At 38.7% G+C, this 16,668-nt stretch overlaps 2 protein-coding genes across 3 annotated transcripts in view; both read left to right on the plus strand.

Annotated features, from left to right (window-relative positions):
* Window positions 1–5,745: 5,745 nt before the first annotated feature.
* LOC143104900 (uncharacterized) lies at window positions 5,746–9,722 on the plus strand. The gene is made up of 5 exons (XM_076269233.1): window positions 5,746–5,831; window positions 6,541–6,567; window positions 7,292–7,576; window positions 9,085–9,393; window positions 9,568–9,722. Exons 1-5 carry the CDS (start codon window positions 5,771–5,773, stop codon window positions 9,720–9,722), a joined length of 837 nt encoding a protein of 278 aa, XP_076125348.1. The 5' UTR covers window positions 5,746–5,770.
* A 1,650-nt stretch (window positions 9,723–11,372) lies between these two features.
* Window positions 11,373–16,668, plus strand: part of LOC143103846 (uncharacterized) — a 29,367-nt gene continuing 24,071 nt past the window's right edge. Inside the window, exons 1-6 of one of the 2 annotated variants that reach the window (XM_076267688.1) lie at window positions 11,373–11,458; window positions 12,168–12,194; window positions 12,919–13,203; window positions 14,712–15,020; window positions 15,195–15,500; window positions 15,583–15,630. In XM_076267688.1, coding sequence (XP_076123803.1) covers window positions 11,398–11,458; window positions 12,168–12,194; window positions 12,919–13,203; window positions 14,712–15,020; window positions 15,195–15,500; window positions 15,583–15,630 — 1,036 coding nt within the window. In that variant the 5' untranslated portion in view covers window positions 11,373–11,397. The remainder of the gene's footprint in view (window positions 11,459–12,167; window positions 12,195–12,918; window positions 13,204–14,711; window positions 15,021–15,194; window positions 15,501–15,582; window positions 15,631–16,668) is intronic. The other variant, XM_076267689.1, reaches the window with a different exon arrangement.

Genomic DNA, 16,668 nt, shown 5'->3' on the forward strand with positions numbered 1-16,668 from the left:
TTTTACAGTGTATTCAGGACACAGACAGCTAGCAGGTTAGGTGATGTTTGCAGTAAGTGACATAAAATGTTTTAGTAGGTGGTGCAAAAACAAGCAAAAAGATTATTAAAGATTAGATAGAATATATAAAGGCTTATAGGCCTACATAATATTGATAATTTAAATGTAAAAATCATATAGGCCTATTATTTAGGATTACCCTTGCAAAAAAGGGGTGAGGGTCTGTTTGTTTCAAATGAGTAGCCCTCCATATGATTTCGGGTCCTTCAGGTAGCCCTCATTCCCAAAAAGGTTGGAGACCCCTGATATACATGATCTCAATAGGGTCCATGATACTGTAACTGAAGGGATGGAACTACAACCATGAAGAGGTTACTCCTGGGAATCTGCTGAATGACAAAAGTCTTGCAAACAAGAAGGGTGGGCGGTTTATCTGGGAAACACTTTATAATTATATATAAAAAATATGTTTTAACAGAAATCAATTCTTCATCTTTCATTGTGTATGCTTCCTGCAGTTCAAATGGTGGTGTAACCAACTTACTCCGCCAGTCAAGGTAAAGGAACACATTGGATAGGGCTACTTATAGTATACATTAATTCACTTCCAGGTTCCCAGAAATGAAAGCAACTGAAAATGCAGGCAAAATGCAGGCTATACAGGGTATTTTTGTATTCTTTCAGTGCTGTTTTTACTTAGCTGTATGCATAACCCCATGCACATCTTAAGCATGAAATGTTAACGAGTGCAAGACCACATCCTGAGTGAGCAGAGCTTGGTTGGGTGATGTTGTATACTATAGTGTGCACATGTATTTTCGGCTGCTGTACCTCATGCAGCCCTCGTAGTCAATGTTTCCAGCTGTCTCTTTGATGGTGCGCTCAGAAACGAAGGCAGGGTACTCTGTGTCACAGGGAACCATCATGGTGTGACCCCTTGGGCCTTGACCAGCTGGAGACTGTTAGAGAATCGGCAGAGATAGTGATAAAAATGTCTATTTACACCCTTGGTACGAATAGCCTTGGCCACACAGCTGAGCTATTCACACCTGTGACATAACAACAAAAAGACGTTGCTCACGTGCACAAAAAATATGGCGGACATTTGTTTTTTCGTCAGCAGAAAGTGAGGAATTCTGAAAGGTTTCGGCACTAATATCTGTTCAGATTAAGTTTTAGATTGAAAAGTTGTGTTTTATTTTCATACTTTTGCTTCAGTGAAAACATGCAACCGTCAGTTTGTTAGTTAACAGAAATTTCGTAAATATGACGTTCAGGCCTATAAACTATAAGTTTACCCGCAAACACCATTCACTAGTGCAGATAGTGCTGTGGTCAGAGACTGGGATAGGATGTGGGAGACCGGGGTTCGATTCCCCCGTGATGCGTTATGGCAGAGTGAGTAGTGCGTGTGTACCAACATCTCCGGAGAGAAGGCGCGCAATTTGAACAAGAAATCGGTTCTCAAACGGAAGTTTTCATTGCAATAATTAGCTAGTTCATGCACCAGGGTGTAATAGCATACAGTACTATACCAGAGTACGAATAGCATCCACTTCTAACTATACATTAATGCAAACAGCATGTTTTATTCAGAGTGTCTATTACACAGCTGAGCATTACACAGCTGAGCTATTCACACCCTGTTACGTAACAAAAAAAAAACATGTTGCTTGTTTTTTATTAGTAGTAGTACATTGTGTGATCAATATGCCAGAATAAATCACAGGGGTGCAAATAGCATAAACTGATATTTGTACCAGACGGGGTATTACTAGAACACATTGCTGTGTGCACCGGGGTACGAATAGCATACACTGATATTTGTACCAGACGGGGTACTAATAGGACACATTGCTGTGTGCACCGGGGTACGAATAGCATACATTGATATTTGTACCAGACGGGGTACTAATAGGACACATCGCTGTGTGCACCAGGGTACGAATAGAATTCACTTCTAATTGCACCAGGGTACGAATAGCATACACTGCTAATTGTACCAGGGGTGCAAAAGCCCTAAAAATAAACAATTTATGGTAGATGAACCAAAAAAGTGCCAAAAGTGTTTAGGGTGTGTGTGTGTGTGTGTGTGTGTGTGTGTGTGTCAAAACAGATACAAAGACACAAATGGATTCCAACTAGGGAATTTTTTTTAATCGCATTAATTGTGTGCAGCCAAATATATATTTTTTTCATTTTACATCGTAACTTGTTCTGTTATCAACAATCACCTTTGGCTGCTTCTATTTTGACGGACCCCAGATAGCAAAATCAGATTGGCAGATAGCGGACTGCTGGTGGTATGCTGCCGGTGGCATACCACTTGTGGTCCACCATTGGACCACCATCTCTTTAAATTTAACTTGTCATAAATATTTAGAAAATACATGAAATGTTATCAAAATGATATATGGAGTATAACTGAACAAACGAAAAAGATTTTAGACCAATAGTGGCAATTGGGCCATTTGTCTGCAACCCGCCGGTGGAATGGTGCTTTTAAGGGCTGTGGACACGAGTGCGGCACAGTCCCCTTTCGACATTCAATTACATTATTTTGGTCTTCTTAATACAACTCTGCACACCAGCATCACACTTTGCCACCGCCTAAATTACGATTCAGTTCTATTTTGTCGGCGACACTCCATTGTTCATCCAGTGTTTGGCAGTTAAAAACTTTGGCGCTGATGTGGGTGTCAAGTGACAGTGCACTCATCTCGGCGCCGGTGTTGGCTCAGTCCACATGGAATTAAAATATCACCAAAGCACTTCAAGTTTAAAGGTGCTAGAAGTGATGCAGGGTACCGTTACTTCAGTTGACATTCAAACAAAACAGACTTAATTGACAGATTAATTTCAGTTTATATCAGCTATATTTCTGAGGAATAGGCTAGCAGTGCCGGTTCAGACTTCCATGGGGCCTATAAGGGGCCATCCTAACTGAACTCTGAGGATCAAAATGTAACCATTTTTATATGTATATATTATCTGACACCTCAGTGCTCCCAATACAATCATCCCACCCCATTTTGGATGTCTATGGAAGTTACCAAATAGTGTTTTTCCCCATAAAGGACCTTCACATCTATATAAATGCCCAGTTTTAGGGTCTGGGCCGTTGGCTTTTGATGCTTGCTGCAGCTGTACATATCCCCTTACAAAAAATAACTGCATCTTTTTCGAAGTAGGCTACAGTTCAGTTATAGTAGGCTACATTGCAGTAGCCTAGTATTTTCATGTCCAATGTACTGCATTTCTGTAGTAAATTACAGTAATATGCAGTGCAATGCAGTTTTTGTCCAAAATACTGCATTCCCTGCATAAGAACTGTAAATATTTCCTCCAAAACTGCGGTTTTGATACTCAGAAATCTGCAGTTTGACACTTGAAGCAATGCAGTTATTTTTTTGTAAGGATCTGCTAGTAGCCTACTGGCTGAGGCTGACTGTGCTTCACCTGTGTGTCTGTCAAAGTTACATTGGGCTACTTTCCATTTTGCATAGTTCAGTAGGCTAAACCAACTAAAGCTTGACTGAAATATTATAAAACCATTTACTTCTTTTAAAATGGAAGAGTGAAATTACCGATTAGTTTTGACGGGTTCTCCTATGTTTCTGCTGAAAAACTGCTAGTTTCATCCCGAGCTGCAGGTTATCATGAGCGCATTTGATGAGGTTATTATTTTTCAGCCAGTCATCCGCATTCAAATACGGAACATGCGATTACTGTATATTGCACACCTTATAAGTAGGCTACCGTGACCGGGAAAGGCTTGCAAGCAAGCCGCAGACATATCAGGGGATTCACTTCCCTGTAGGCCTATGGTTGGCCTAGGCCAGCAACACGAGCTGGAGAGATGCGTGTAGACATCAAACCAGTTTACCCGACTGTTACAGTTTACCCGTTTTTCATGCCCTGAATGGTAATTCGGTTTCATGTTCATCTTCTTAATGTAGTCTATGAAACACTTTTTAACTAGGCCTACCTGTCTGTCACTATGTTGACTCAAGGGCAGACAGGGGAGGGGTATAGTGAGTATCAGTATCAGTGAGTATACTTCCAGTGAGGCTATTCGCATGAAATTTTCACCGGACATTAGTATTAATTTAGGTAATCCACACATATATAAAAATCCAAACATTAATGTCTAAAAGTAGTGTTATGAGTAAAAAAGTGGAATGGCACAGGGAAAAAGTATTGAACACGCTAAGAAAAAGCAGTACACAAACGCAAGGAATGGCAAGGAACAAACTGGAATCTATAAGTAGTTAGAGAAATTATCCCTCCTATCTGTGCAAATTGATATAAGCTGGTTTAGTACATACTGGTGGGCTATAAAAAGGTTTTTTGTTAGCAAGGTGTCACACAAGAAACATTTCATGATGGGTAAAAGCAAAGAGCTCTCCCAAGATCTTTGCAACCTTATTGTTGCAAAACATATCAATGGAACTGGTTACAGATGCACTTCAAAACTTCAGAATCATCCAGAAAGCAGTATTGGAGCCATTATCTGCAAGTGGAAGGAACATCACTACATCATCAACTGGCCATGCACAGGATCTCCTTGCATGATTTCTGACCAGGAAGTCAGAAGGATAGTCAAAAGAGTAGCCCAAGAGCCAAGGACCACTCTGAGAAAGCTCCAGAAAGATTTGTAGGCAGCAGGTACAATTGTTACAGAGAAAATCATAGGTAATGCACTCCACTGCCATGGCCTCTATGCACGCTCATCCAGCATGATTCTATTGCTGAAGAAAAACATGTCGAAGCTCGTTGAAAGTTTGCTACACAACATTTGAACAATCCTATGAAATACTGAGAGAATGTATTCTGGTTAAAAATGTAACTTTTCGGATGTCATACTACACACCATATTTGGAGGAGAAATGGCACTGTGCATCACACTAAAAATACCATACCAACAATGAGGTTTGGAGGTGGTGGCATCATGGTGTGGGCTGTTTTTCATCTCATGGTACTAGCAGACTTCATACAGTTGAAGGAATGATGAATGGAGTCATTTTGTTCTGGGAGAATCTTTACATCCATCAGGATGGTGAGGATGAGACATGGCTAGACTTTCCAGCAGGACAATGATTCAAAGCATTCAGCAAAGGAAACTCTCAATTGGTTTCAGAGAAAAGAAATCAAGGCCCTGACTTCAATTCAATTGAACAGTTTTGGAAGTTAACTAAAGATCAGGATTCACAAGAGGGACCCCTGAAATCTTCAATATAAAGGACTATCTGTTTAAAAGAATGGGCCAAACTCACACCAGAATACTGTGACTGATTAGTTTCATCATACAGGAAATGCCTTGAAGCTGTCATTACGAATAAAGGCTTTTCCACAAAGTATTTAAGAAATTTCTGCAGGCGTGACACAGGAAAAAATACTTTTTTCCTGTGTCATTCCACTTTATTGCACATAACTCTACCTATGGACTTTAATGTTTGGATTTTTTTATATGGGTGGATTATCTGAGTTAATACTAATGTCTGGTGAAAATTTCATGCAAATAGCCTCATTGGAAGTATACTTACTGAAAAAAATGTTGACGTGTTCAATACTTATTTTCCCCGCTGTATAGGGAGAACCGACCCTGCATACATGTATCAGTTTCACTTCTACATTCAAAATCCCCACATAACTATCGCCAAAAGAAAGAAACATTTTAAATCTCTCACTCTGGTGTGTGGGTGGTCCCTCATTTTACGTCCCCGTTTGATGTCTGTGTGTCAGACCACTTTTCAGGTCCTTCATCAACATGGCTGTATGCAGAATGGTGTGCTTTCTCTATGCCATCGTTTTTATTATTCACCCATACTGTAAGTATAGCGCTGACATTTTGTCATCTATTTTGCTATCATATTACCTGTTAGATATCAGTCATCACTGTTGGAGAGTTATAGAAAAAGTAGCACCTGCATGGGGTCACCAATTCTCCAAAAAATAGACAATTTAGAATGGATGTCAGGAAAAGTTTTATTTGCATTTAATTATGAATGTAAATGGTTGATGTTGTTATACCACTGGGACTTTGCCTGGAACCGTGTGCTATGGTCAGATGAAATGGAAATTAAGTTATTGGGCAATGAACATTTGGTGGGTTTAGAATATATAGAATGAGGACTATACTGAAAAAAGCCCTATATCTACTGATAAATGTCTGGGTCTGTGATCTGGTCCTGATTTGACCCTGGGAACCTCATTAGGGTGCATGGTATCATGAACAACTTCATTGTTTGCTTGTTTAGAAATTATCAAAAAATCAAACTTCTGCCATGCATTTCAGTCCTCTGAACTCTGAACTCAATAGACAACCAGTTGAATGGGCTAAAGAGCAGAATGGGAAAGATATTCTGGTAATCTGGACAACCTCATTGTTTTCATTGACTAAGATGAATGACTTGAAGTTTATTTTTTTACACATCTTTTTACACAATTTTACCAGGGGGTATACATGTGGAAGGCACTGTATTTGTTTTTGAATAAGAAACCTTGTTTTGACTTCTTTCTTTATCTCTCTTTCCTTAGGTCCATTTCATTTCACAAAAGCCCAAGGTCAGTTATCTTAAAGGGGTTGTTCGGGATTTTGGACATAGGACCTCATTTCCAAGTTAGCCAGTGTGATATTTATCAGATCGTTTTCAACACGTCTCATCCAGTCCACTGATAAATATCACACTGGTTAACTTGGAAATGAGGTCCTATGTCCACAATTCCGAACTACTCCTTTAAATGTGTGTTTCATGACAGATGTTAATAATATAATTGAGTCACTATTATACTCTAATAATTGGTCTTGAAAGATAAACCTTTTTTCTACATTCTTAATACAAGCAGGGATACTAAAATTATTATTTATTCATGATTCAAAATTAGCACCTGCATATTCAAGCCATTGTATAGCAGTGTTTTTCACCTTTGAAGCCACATCAGTAACTTGATGATGTGGCTTTATTGTACCTTGCCGACTAGCCTTTTGTTCTGCTGTGTTTGACCAGAGTTGTACACGTTTCTGGTTAACAAAGATGTCATCAATGCAGGATCTAGTCAAACTGCTTCTTCCTTAGGTAACATTGTGCCTCAAGTATCTGGTGCATTCATTATGTAACTCTCATCTTCCATGTTTCTTTTTTTATGTTCTGATGTGTTTGTTTGTGCACACAGCTATGGGCTGTATGTGCCTGTAGTAACCACAGCATAAAAGGTGTTTATCACCAGATCATCAGACTTCTCTTTAATAATTCTGTTTTTCTTTTTTCTTTTAAATCAATTTTCACAGGGTTGTCCCCTACACTGACAGCGTCCTCATACATTGTAAGTGAGAGAGACTCAGTTGATCTGAGCTGTGCGGTCTCTCGGCCTCCTCCTTTGTCAGACTGTATTTTCTCCTTAGTGGATAAAGAGGCAAATACATACAAAGCCTCATCATGCCAGCTGTCCCTCACAGGGGAAGACCTGATGAGATGGTCAGGCTTGGTCTCATTACCTGCTATAGTCAAAATAAACTGCTACGCTGCTGATAAACCATCACAGCAATCACAACCTGTTTCAGTTATTGTTAAAGGTAAGATCACATTTCAAAATGTCAAATATGATGCCATTGCCTGAAAGCCGATGTGATATCCTCTGTTATTTTGGCCACCATGAATCAGTGGTGTGATCCTTATATCATCAACACACCACAAAGACTGGTCACCATACGGAAATTAGTTGTTAACAAATACTCTGTACTGTATCAAAATTTCATCACACCTTAAATGGGCTTCAATGAATTGGTATTAGCAGGGACACCATGCCATTCGTTTTCACTCTTGCAATATTGCTGATTATATTGCTAATTAGAACAATGGGGGCTGATATTGTAGGCATAGCTTAGTGGTGCCCCCATAAAATGTTAACAGGGGTGACCAGTTGAGGCCATGACGTTCCAACACTGTAAAATATCACATATATTAGTCCTTTGAGGCCTAGGCTATTTTCAGTGTAATTTTACTATTAAGTAAAGTGGTTTCCCATTACCAAAATATATCTGTTTTTATTAAATAACAGATACAATGACAACATGTACACAGACACACAGAGGTCAGGACACTAGACATCAGGCTGTGACTTGGCAGGTAACCCTGCTAACGGGTGCTGTACCCCAAAAGAGGGCAATCAAAAGACAACATTTTAAATCAAAATATGTCCGTCTGTCAAGAAACTATGTGGGTCATTATTGGATAGTCCAGCAGGTTGATGATCCAAAAGCATAGGTCCAGATCAACAGAGAAATTGTTTACTGAACACAAAATTAAACTTCTGCCATGGCCATTTCAGTCCCCTGATATGAACTCAATACATAACCAGTTGATTGGGCTAAAGCGCAGAATAGACAAGAGAGAGTCTGGTATCTGGACAAATTAACAAAAGTTGTTTTTTTTACACTTTTTACTTATTACGCAACTTTACCAATAAATGTGGAGGGTACTCTATTTGTTCTTTCTATTCTATACTATTCACTTTTTTATTTCTTAAAAAAAAGAATTACTGTATATAAAGAGCATTTCATTAGGAAACTCGATAGTCAGGCCAATTCAAATACATAATGCCCCACCTGGATTAGAACCTTGTTATGGGAGAACATATTTACATTGTGTTTGTTAAAAATGACAATCGGTCGATATTGGTTATCAGTTTTTGAAAAACTCAAATATCGAAATCGGTATCGGCCTCGAAAATTCTATATCGGTCAGGCTCTATAGGAGATGGAGACAAATTGACATTCACACACACACAGGCACACACACACAGGCAGGCACAAACAAGCATACACAAAAGTTGCAAGAGTAGGGGATGGAGCAGGAGATAGAGACAAATGGACAAGCGTGATTTATTTTCACATAGAGGATGTACAGGACTAAGCGGCGGTTATATTTTATACTGCTATGCGGTACATCTAGTTACTATATTTCTTTTAGGGGGGCTTTTGATCATCTTAAGGTGGCTTCGGACTCCCAAAATAGGCCGAACAACATTCCAGCTTGAGGTGTACCAAAAAATAATTGTTTTTTTTTTATTGTTTCACAACAGCACCTGCTCCTCCTCCTCCAAAGCCCAACCTGAAGATCTCCCCTGCAGTCCTCAGAGAGAGCAGCACAGTTCAGATGACCTGTGAAGTACCTCAGTCTCAGTCTGCGTCTCTGTGTCTCTTCTACCTGGATGGGATAGAAGCTGCTCCATACAATGACCCATCATGTCAAATGTCCCTCTCTGGTGTTCAGATCCAGCAGTGGACACGTCAGAGTTCCCCTCTAGAGGCTAAAGTGGGGTGTTATTACCACACAGAAGGAGAAAGAACTCCATCAGATCACTCAGATTATGTTTCATTGACTGTTCTGGGTGAGAATTCTCACATTCTAGTGTTTGATAATATATATGTACAGTAAATGAAAAATGTACAGTATGTTACTTCTGATGACATAGAATATATTAATAGATGTCACGTACAGAACATATCTAAAAACGTTCTATGGATTCTAATGTCTCTGATAACTCTCTGGTCTCTCAACACAGACATACTGCAGAAGCCAAACATAAAGGTCCTTCATGATGGTTTCATCTCCATTGTCTGTGACATACCCAAGCATTTTGGTGAGGCCACCGACTGCCAGCTTTACACTGGAGATGAACGCCAGTCTTATCTAAAAACAAAGACATCAAAGTATTAGACATTAGTATTAATTTAGGTAATCCACACATATATAAAAATCCAAACATTAATGTCTAAAAGTAGTGTTATGAGTAAAAAAGTGGAATGGCACAGGGAAAAAGTATTGAACACGCTAAGAAAAAGCAGTACACAAACGCAAGGAATGGCAAGGAACAAACTGGAATCTATAAGTAGTTAGAGAAATTATCCCTCCTATCTGTGCAAATTGATATAAGCTGGTTTAGTACATACTGGTGGGCTATAAAAAGGTTTTTTGTTAGCAAGGTGTCACACAAGAAACATTTCATGATGGGTAAAAGCAAAGAGCTCTCCCAAGATCTTTGCAACCTTATTGTTGCAAAACATATCAATGGAACTGGTTACAGATGCACTTCAAAACTTCAGAATCATCCAGAAAGCAGTATTGGAGCCATTATCTGCAAGTGGAAGGAACATCACTACATCATCAACTGGCCATGCACAGGATCTCCTTGCATGATTTCTGACCAGGAAGTCAGAAGGATAGTCAAAAGAGTAGCCCAAGAGCCAAGGACCACTCTGAGAAAGCTCCAGAAAGATTTGTAGGCAGCAGGTACAATTGTTACAGAGAAAATCATAGGTAATGCACTCCACTGCCATGGCCTCTATGCACGCTCATCCAGCATGATTCTATTGCTGAAGAAAAACATGTCGAAGCTCGTTGAAAGTTTGCTACACAACATTTGAACAATCCTATGAAATACTGAGAGAATGTATTCTGGTTAAAAATGTAACTTTTCGGATGTCATACTACACACCATATTTGGAGGAGAAATGGCACTGTGCATCACACTAAAAATACCATACCAACAATGAGGTTTGGAGGTGGTGGCATCATGGTGTGGGCTGTTTTTCATCTCATGGTACTAGCAGACTTCATACAGTTGAAGGAATGATGAATGGAGTCATTTTGTTCTGGGAGAATCTTTACATCCATCAGGATGGTGAGGATGAGACATGGCTAGACTTTCCAGCAGGACAATGATTCAAAGCATTCAGCAAAGGAAACTCTCAATTGGTTTCAGAGAAAAGAAATCAAGGCCCTGACTTCAATTCAATTGAACAGTTTTGGAAGTTAACTAAAGATCAGGATTCACAAGAGGGACCCCTGAAATCTTCAATATAAAGGACTATCTGTTTAAAAGAATGGGCCAAACTCACACCAGAATACTGTGACTGATTAGTTTCATCATACAGGAAATGCCTTGAAGCTGTCATTACGAATAAAGGCTTTTCCACAAAGTATTTAAGAAATTTCTGCAGGCGTGACACAGGAAAAAATACTTTTTTCCTGTGTCATTCCACTTTATTGCACATAACTCTACCTATGGACTTTAATGTTTGGATTTTTTTATATGGGTGGATTATCTGAGTTAATACTAATGTCTGGTGAAAATTTCATGCAAATAGCCTCATTGGAAGTATACTTACTGAAAAAAATGTTGACGTGTTCAATACTTATTTTCCCCGCTGTATAGGGAGAACCGACCCTGCATACATGTATCAGTTTCACTTCTACATTCAAAATCCCCACATAACTATCGCCAAAAGAAAGAAACATTTTAAATCTCTCACTCTGGTGTGTGGGTGGTCCCTCATTTTACGTCCCCGTTTGATGTCTGTGTGTCAGACCACTTTTCAGGTCCTTCATCAACATGGCTGTATGCAGAATGGTGTGCTTTCTCTATGCCATCGTTTTTATTATTCACCCATACTGTAAGTATAGCGCTGACATTTTGTCATCTATTTTGCTATCATATTACCTGTTAGATATCAGTCATCACTGTTGGAGAGTTATAGAAAAAGTAGCACCTGCATGGGGTCACCAATTCTCCAAAAAATAGACAATTTAGAATGGATGTCAGGAAAAGTTTTATTTGCATTTAATTATGAATGTAAATGGTTGATGTTGTTATACCACTGGGACTTTGCCTGGAACCGTGTGCTATGGTCAGATGAAATGGAAATTAAGTTATTGGGCAATGAACATTTGGTGGGTTTAGAATATATAGAATGAGGACTATACTGAAAAAAGCCCTATATCTACTGATAAATGTCTGGGTCTGTGATCTGGTCCTGATTTGACCCTGGGAACCTCATTAGGGTGCATGGTATCATGAACAACTTCATTGTTTGCTTGTTTAGAAATTATCAAAAAATCAAACTTCTGCCATGCATTTCAGTCCTCTGAACTCTGAACTCAATAGACAACCAGTTGAATGGGCTAAAGAGCAGAATGGGAAAGATATTCTGGTAATCTGGACAACCTCATTGTTTTCATTGACTAAGATGAATGACTTGAAGTTTATTTTTTTACACATCTTTTTACACAATTTTACCAGGGGGTATACATGTGGAAGGCACTGTATTTGTTTTTGAATAAGAAACCTTGTTTTGACTTCTTTCTTTATCTCTCTTTCCTTAGGTCCATTTCATTTCACAAAAGCCCAAGGTCAGTTATCTTAAAGGGGTTGTTCGGGATTTTGGACATAGGACCTCATTTCCAAGTTAGCCAGTGTGATATTTATCAGATCGTTTTCAACACGTCTCATCCAGTCCACTGATAAATATCACACTGGTTAACTTGGAAATGAGGTCCTATGTCCACAATTCCGAACTACTCCTTTAAATGTGTGTTTCATGACAGATGTTAATAATATAATTGAGTCACTATTATACTCTAATAATTGGTCTTGAAAGATAAACCTTTTTTCTACATTCTTAATACAAGCAGGGATACTAAAATTATTATTTATTCATGATTCAAAATTAGCACCTGCATATTCAAGCCATTGTATAGCAGTGTTTTTCACCTTTGAAGCCACATCAGTAACTTGATGATGTGGCTTTATTGTACCTTGCCGACTAGCCTTTTGTTCTGCTGTGTTTGACCAGAGTTGTACACGTTTCTGGTTAACAAAGATGTCATCAATGCAGGATCTAGTCAAACTGCTTCTTCCTTAGGTAACATTGTGCCTCAAGTATCTGGTGCATTCATTATGTAACTCTCATCTTCCATGTTTCTTTTTTTATGTTCTGATGTGTTTGTTTGTGCACACAGCTATGGGCTGTATGTGCCTGTAGTAACCACAGCATAAAAGGTGTTTATCACCAGATCATCAGACTTCTCTTTAATAATTCTGTTTTTCTTTTTTCTTTTAAATCAATTTTCACAGGGTTGTCCCCTACACTGACAGCGTCCTCATACATTGTAAGTGAGAGAGACTCAGTTGATCTGAGCTGTGCGGTCTCTCGGCCTCCTCCTTTGTCAGACTGTATTTTCTCCTTAGTGGATAAAGAGGCAAATACATACAAAGCCTCATCATGCCAGCTGTCCCTCACAGGGGAAGACCTGATGAGATGGTCAGGCTTGGTCTCATTACCTGCTATAGTCAAAATAAACTGCTACGCTGCTGATAAACCATCACAGCAATCACAACCTGTTTCAGTTATTGTTAAAGGTAAGATCACATTTCAAAATGTCAAATATGATGCCATTGCCTGAAAGCCGATGTGATATCCTCTGTTATTTTGGCCACCATGAATCAGTGGTGTGATCCTTATATCATCAACACACCACAAAGACTGGTCACCATACGGAAATTAGTTGTTAACAAATACTCTGTACTGTATCAAAATTTCATCACACCTTAAATGGGCTTCAATGAATTGGTATTAGCAGGGACACCATGCCATTCGTTTTCACTCTTGCAATATTGCTGATTATATTGCTAATTAGAACAATGGGGGCTGATATTGTAGGCATAGCTTAGTGGTGCCCCCATAAAATGTTAACAGGGGTGACCAGTTGAGGCCATGACGTTCCAACACTGTAAAATATCACATATATTAGTCCTTTGAGGCCTAGGCTATTTTCAGTGTAATTTTACTATTAAGTAAAGTGGTTTCCCATTACCAAAATATATCTGTTTTTATTAAATAACAGATACAATGACAACATGTACACAGACACACAGAGGTCAGGACACTAGACATCAGGCTGTGACTTGGCAGGTAACCCTGCTAACGGGTGCTGTACCCCAAAAGAGGGCAATCAAAAGACAACATTTTAAATCAAAATATGTCCGTCTGTCAAGAAACTATGTGGGTCATTATTGGATAGTCCAGCAGGTTGATGATCCAAAAGCATAGGTCCAGATCAACAGAGAAATTGTTTACTGAACACAAAATTAAACTTCTGCCATGGCCATTTCAGTCCCCTGATATGAACTCAATACATAACCAGTTGATTGGGCTAAAGCGCAGAATAGACAAGAGAGAGTCTGGTATCTGGACAAATTAACAAAAGTTGTTTTTTTTACACTTTTTACTTATTACGCAACTTTACCAATAAATGTGGAGGGTACTCTATTTGTTCTTTCTATTCTATACTATTCACTTTTTTATTTCTTAAAAAAAAGAATTACTGTATATAAAGAGCATTTCATTAGGAAACTCGATAGTCAGGCCAATTCAAATACATAATGCCCCACCTGGATTAGAACCTTGTTATGGGAGAACATATTTACATTGTGTTTGTTAAAAATGACAATCGGTCGATATTGGTTATCAGTTTTTGAAAAACTCAAATATCGAAATCGGTATCGGCCTCGAAAATTCTATATCGGTCAGGCTCTATAGGAGATGGAGACAAATTGACATTCACACACACACAGGCACACACACACAGGCAGGCACAAACAAGCATACACAAAAGTTGCAAGAGTAGGGGATGGAGCAGGAGATAGAGACAAATGGACAAGCGTGATTTATTTTCACATAGAGGATGTACAGGACTAAGCGGCGGTTATATTTTATACTGCTATGCGGTACATCTAGTTACTATATTTCTTTTAGGGGGGCTTTTGATCATCTTAAGGTGGCTTCGGACTCCCAAAATAGGCCGAACAACATTCCAGCTTGAGGTGTACCAAAAAATAATTGTTTTTTTTTTATTGTTTCACAACAGCACCTGCTCCTCCTCCTCCAAAGCCCAACCTGAAGATCTCCCCTGCAGTCCTCAGAGAGAGCAGCACAGTTCAGATGACCTGTGAAGTACCTCAGTCTCAGTCTGCGTCTCTGTGTCTCTTCTACCTGGATGGGATAGAAGCTGCTCCATACAATGACCCATCATGTCAAATGTCCCTCTCTGGTGTTCAGATCCAGCAGTGGACACGTCAGAGTTCCCCTCTAGAGGCTAAAGTGGGGTGTTATTACCACACAGAAGGAGAAAGAACTCCATCAGATCACTCAGATTATGTTTCATTGACTGTTCTGGGTGAGAATTCTCACATTCTAGTGTTTGATAATATATATGTACAGTAAATGAAAAATGTACAGTATGTTACTTCTGATGACATAGAATATATTAATAGATGTCACGTACAGAACATATCTAAAAACGTTCTATGGATTCTAATGTCTCTGATAACTCTCTGGTCTCTCAACACAGACATACTGCAGAAGCCAAACATAAAGGTCCTTCATGATGGTTTCATCTCCATTGTCTGTGACATACCCAAGCATTTTGGTGAGGCCACCGACTGCCAGCTTTACACTGGAGATGAACGCCAGTCTTATCTAAAAACAAAGACATCAAAGAGTGCAACTGGAGACCTGTTCTGCCAGTTTACTGTGAACAAAGATGATTTATTCAGACGTCTGCAGTCAATGAGAAGCAGAGGGGTGAGCTGTGATTATACAGTGAACACAGAACCTCCATCACTCTCTCCACGCAGTGACCCTTACAACTTTACAGGTCAGATATCACACATGTTAAAAGTGAAAGTAAAAAGCCCATTCCATGTCTCTCATTGCAAATTCCACATTTCTTTCAGCAGGTTTAAGTGTTATCACCAGAAAAGCACATCTGCCATCTTCACAGCCAGGTATGTATGGTGTTGTGCTCTGAACAAAAATAACTACATTTACAATTTTATTTCAGGTAAACGGTTGCAAACAATGGTAGTTTATGATAACTCTTGTGCGGCAGCCTTTTTACATTGATGAGTGTAGTGATTCTCAGAACACGTTTAATAACTTTAATAACTACCCAGGTAAAAAAAAAAACTATTAAAAGTATACTTTTTGAAAGTGTACTAAGTACAGTTTGTACTTTTTTCGTCAAATCCAAGTGTAATTAAGTGTATTGAATTATGTATTAAGTTCAACTTTAATACCAACTTGACTATACTTTGAGTGTAATTAGTGTGCTAAAATGGAACAACTTTTTTCAAACTTTAAGTGTTCTTAAGTACATTATGCAAAAAGAGATTTTATGAGCATTCGAAACACAGTCGCAGTACAATTTTGTAACATCCCAAGTGTATTGGAAATGTACTTAAAAGGCATTGCAGTATAACTAATAATAGTGTAGTAGTGTATTTAGAATACACTAGTATCATCCTCATTTCTATTCATTTGGCATGCTTCTGTAATATTTTAAATTAACTTCAAATGTACTTCCTGACTACAATAAGTGCCTTGAAAGTTTGCAGTTATGTTAATAAAAGTATAGTCTTAAGATACTTTAAGCATTATAAAGGCATGCAATTTAAGTATAATATTAGTGTGATTTAAAATTGTACTATTAGTACTCCTACCTATTCTGTTACATGACAAATTACACTTTGATTATGAGAAAAAAAATTTATTGACATGCATGAAAACAAAAAATAATATTCATCTATAACAAAAGTAAAACATTTTTCTGAAAGTTATGGATCTCTTGAGCATATCTTTTCAAGTTGATGTGGTAACGCGATAAAACATGCATTTGGGCGTATTATATTATTTCACATGCATAGATTTTTCGAGTGGCTGTTTGGAGCGCTGGTCAGATTCCTCCTCGCCACAGCATTTTCTTCCATGCTTGGGGAGCAGTTTCCTCTGAGTGCGCACGCGCAGAGAGAATTTGCGCGCACACA

This window comes from Alosa pseudoharengus, unplaced genomic scaffold (assembly GCF_046254945.1).
Source record: "Alosa pseudoharengus isolate Yale_2024_CS ecotype anadromous, Long Island Sound unplaced genomic scaffold, YU_APseudo_1.1 YU_APseudo_1.1_scf_5, whole genome shotgun sequence".
Classification (NCBI taxonomy): Eukaryota; Metazoa; Chordata; class Actinopteri; order Clupeiformes; family Clupeidae; genus Alosa; species Alosa pseudoharengus.

Coding starts and splice junctions, on each gene's coding strand:
- LOC143104900 (XM_076269233.1), top strand. CDS start 5,771: ATGGCTGTATGCAGAATGGTGTGCTTTCTCTATGCCATCGTTTTTATT. Junction 6,568..7,291: donor TCATTTCACAAAAGCCCAAG/GTCAGTTATCTT, acceptor CAATTTTCACAG/GGTTGTCCCCTACACTGACA. Junction 7,577..9,084: donor TGTTTCAGTTATTGTTAAAG/GTAAGATCACAT, acceptor GTTTCACAACAG/CACCTGCTCCTCCTCCTCCA.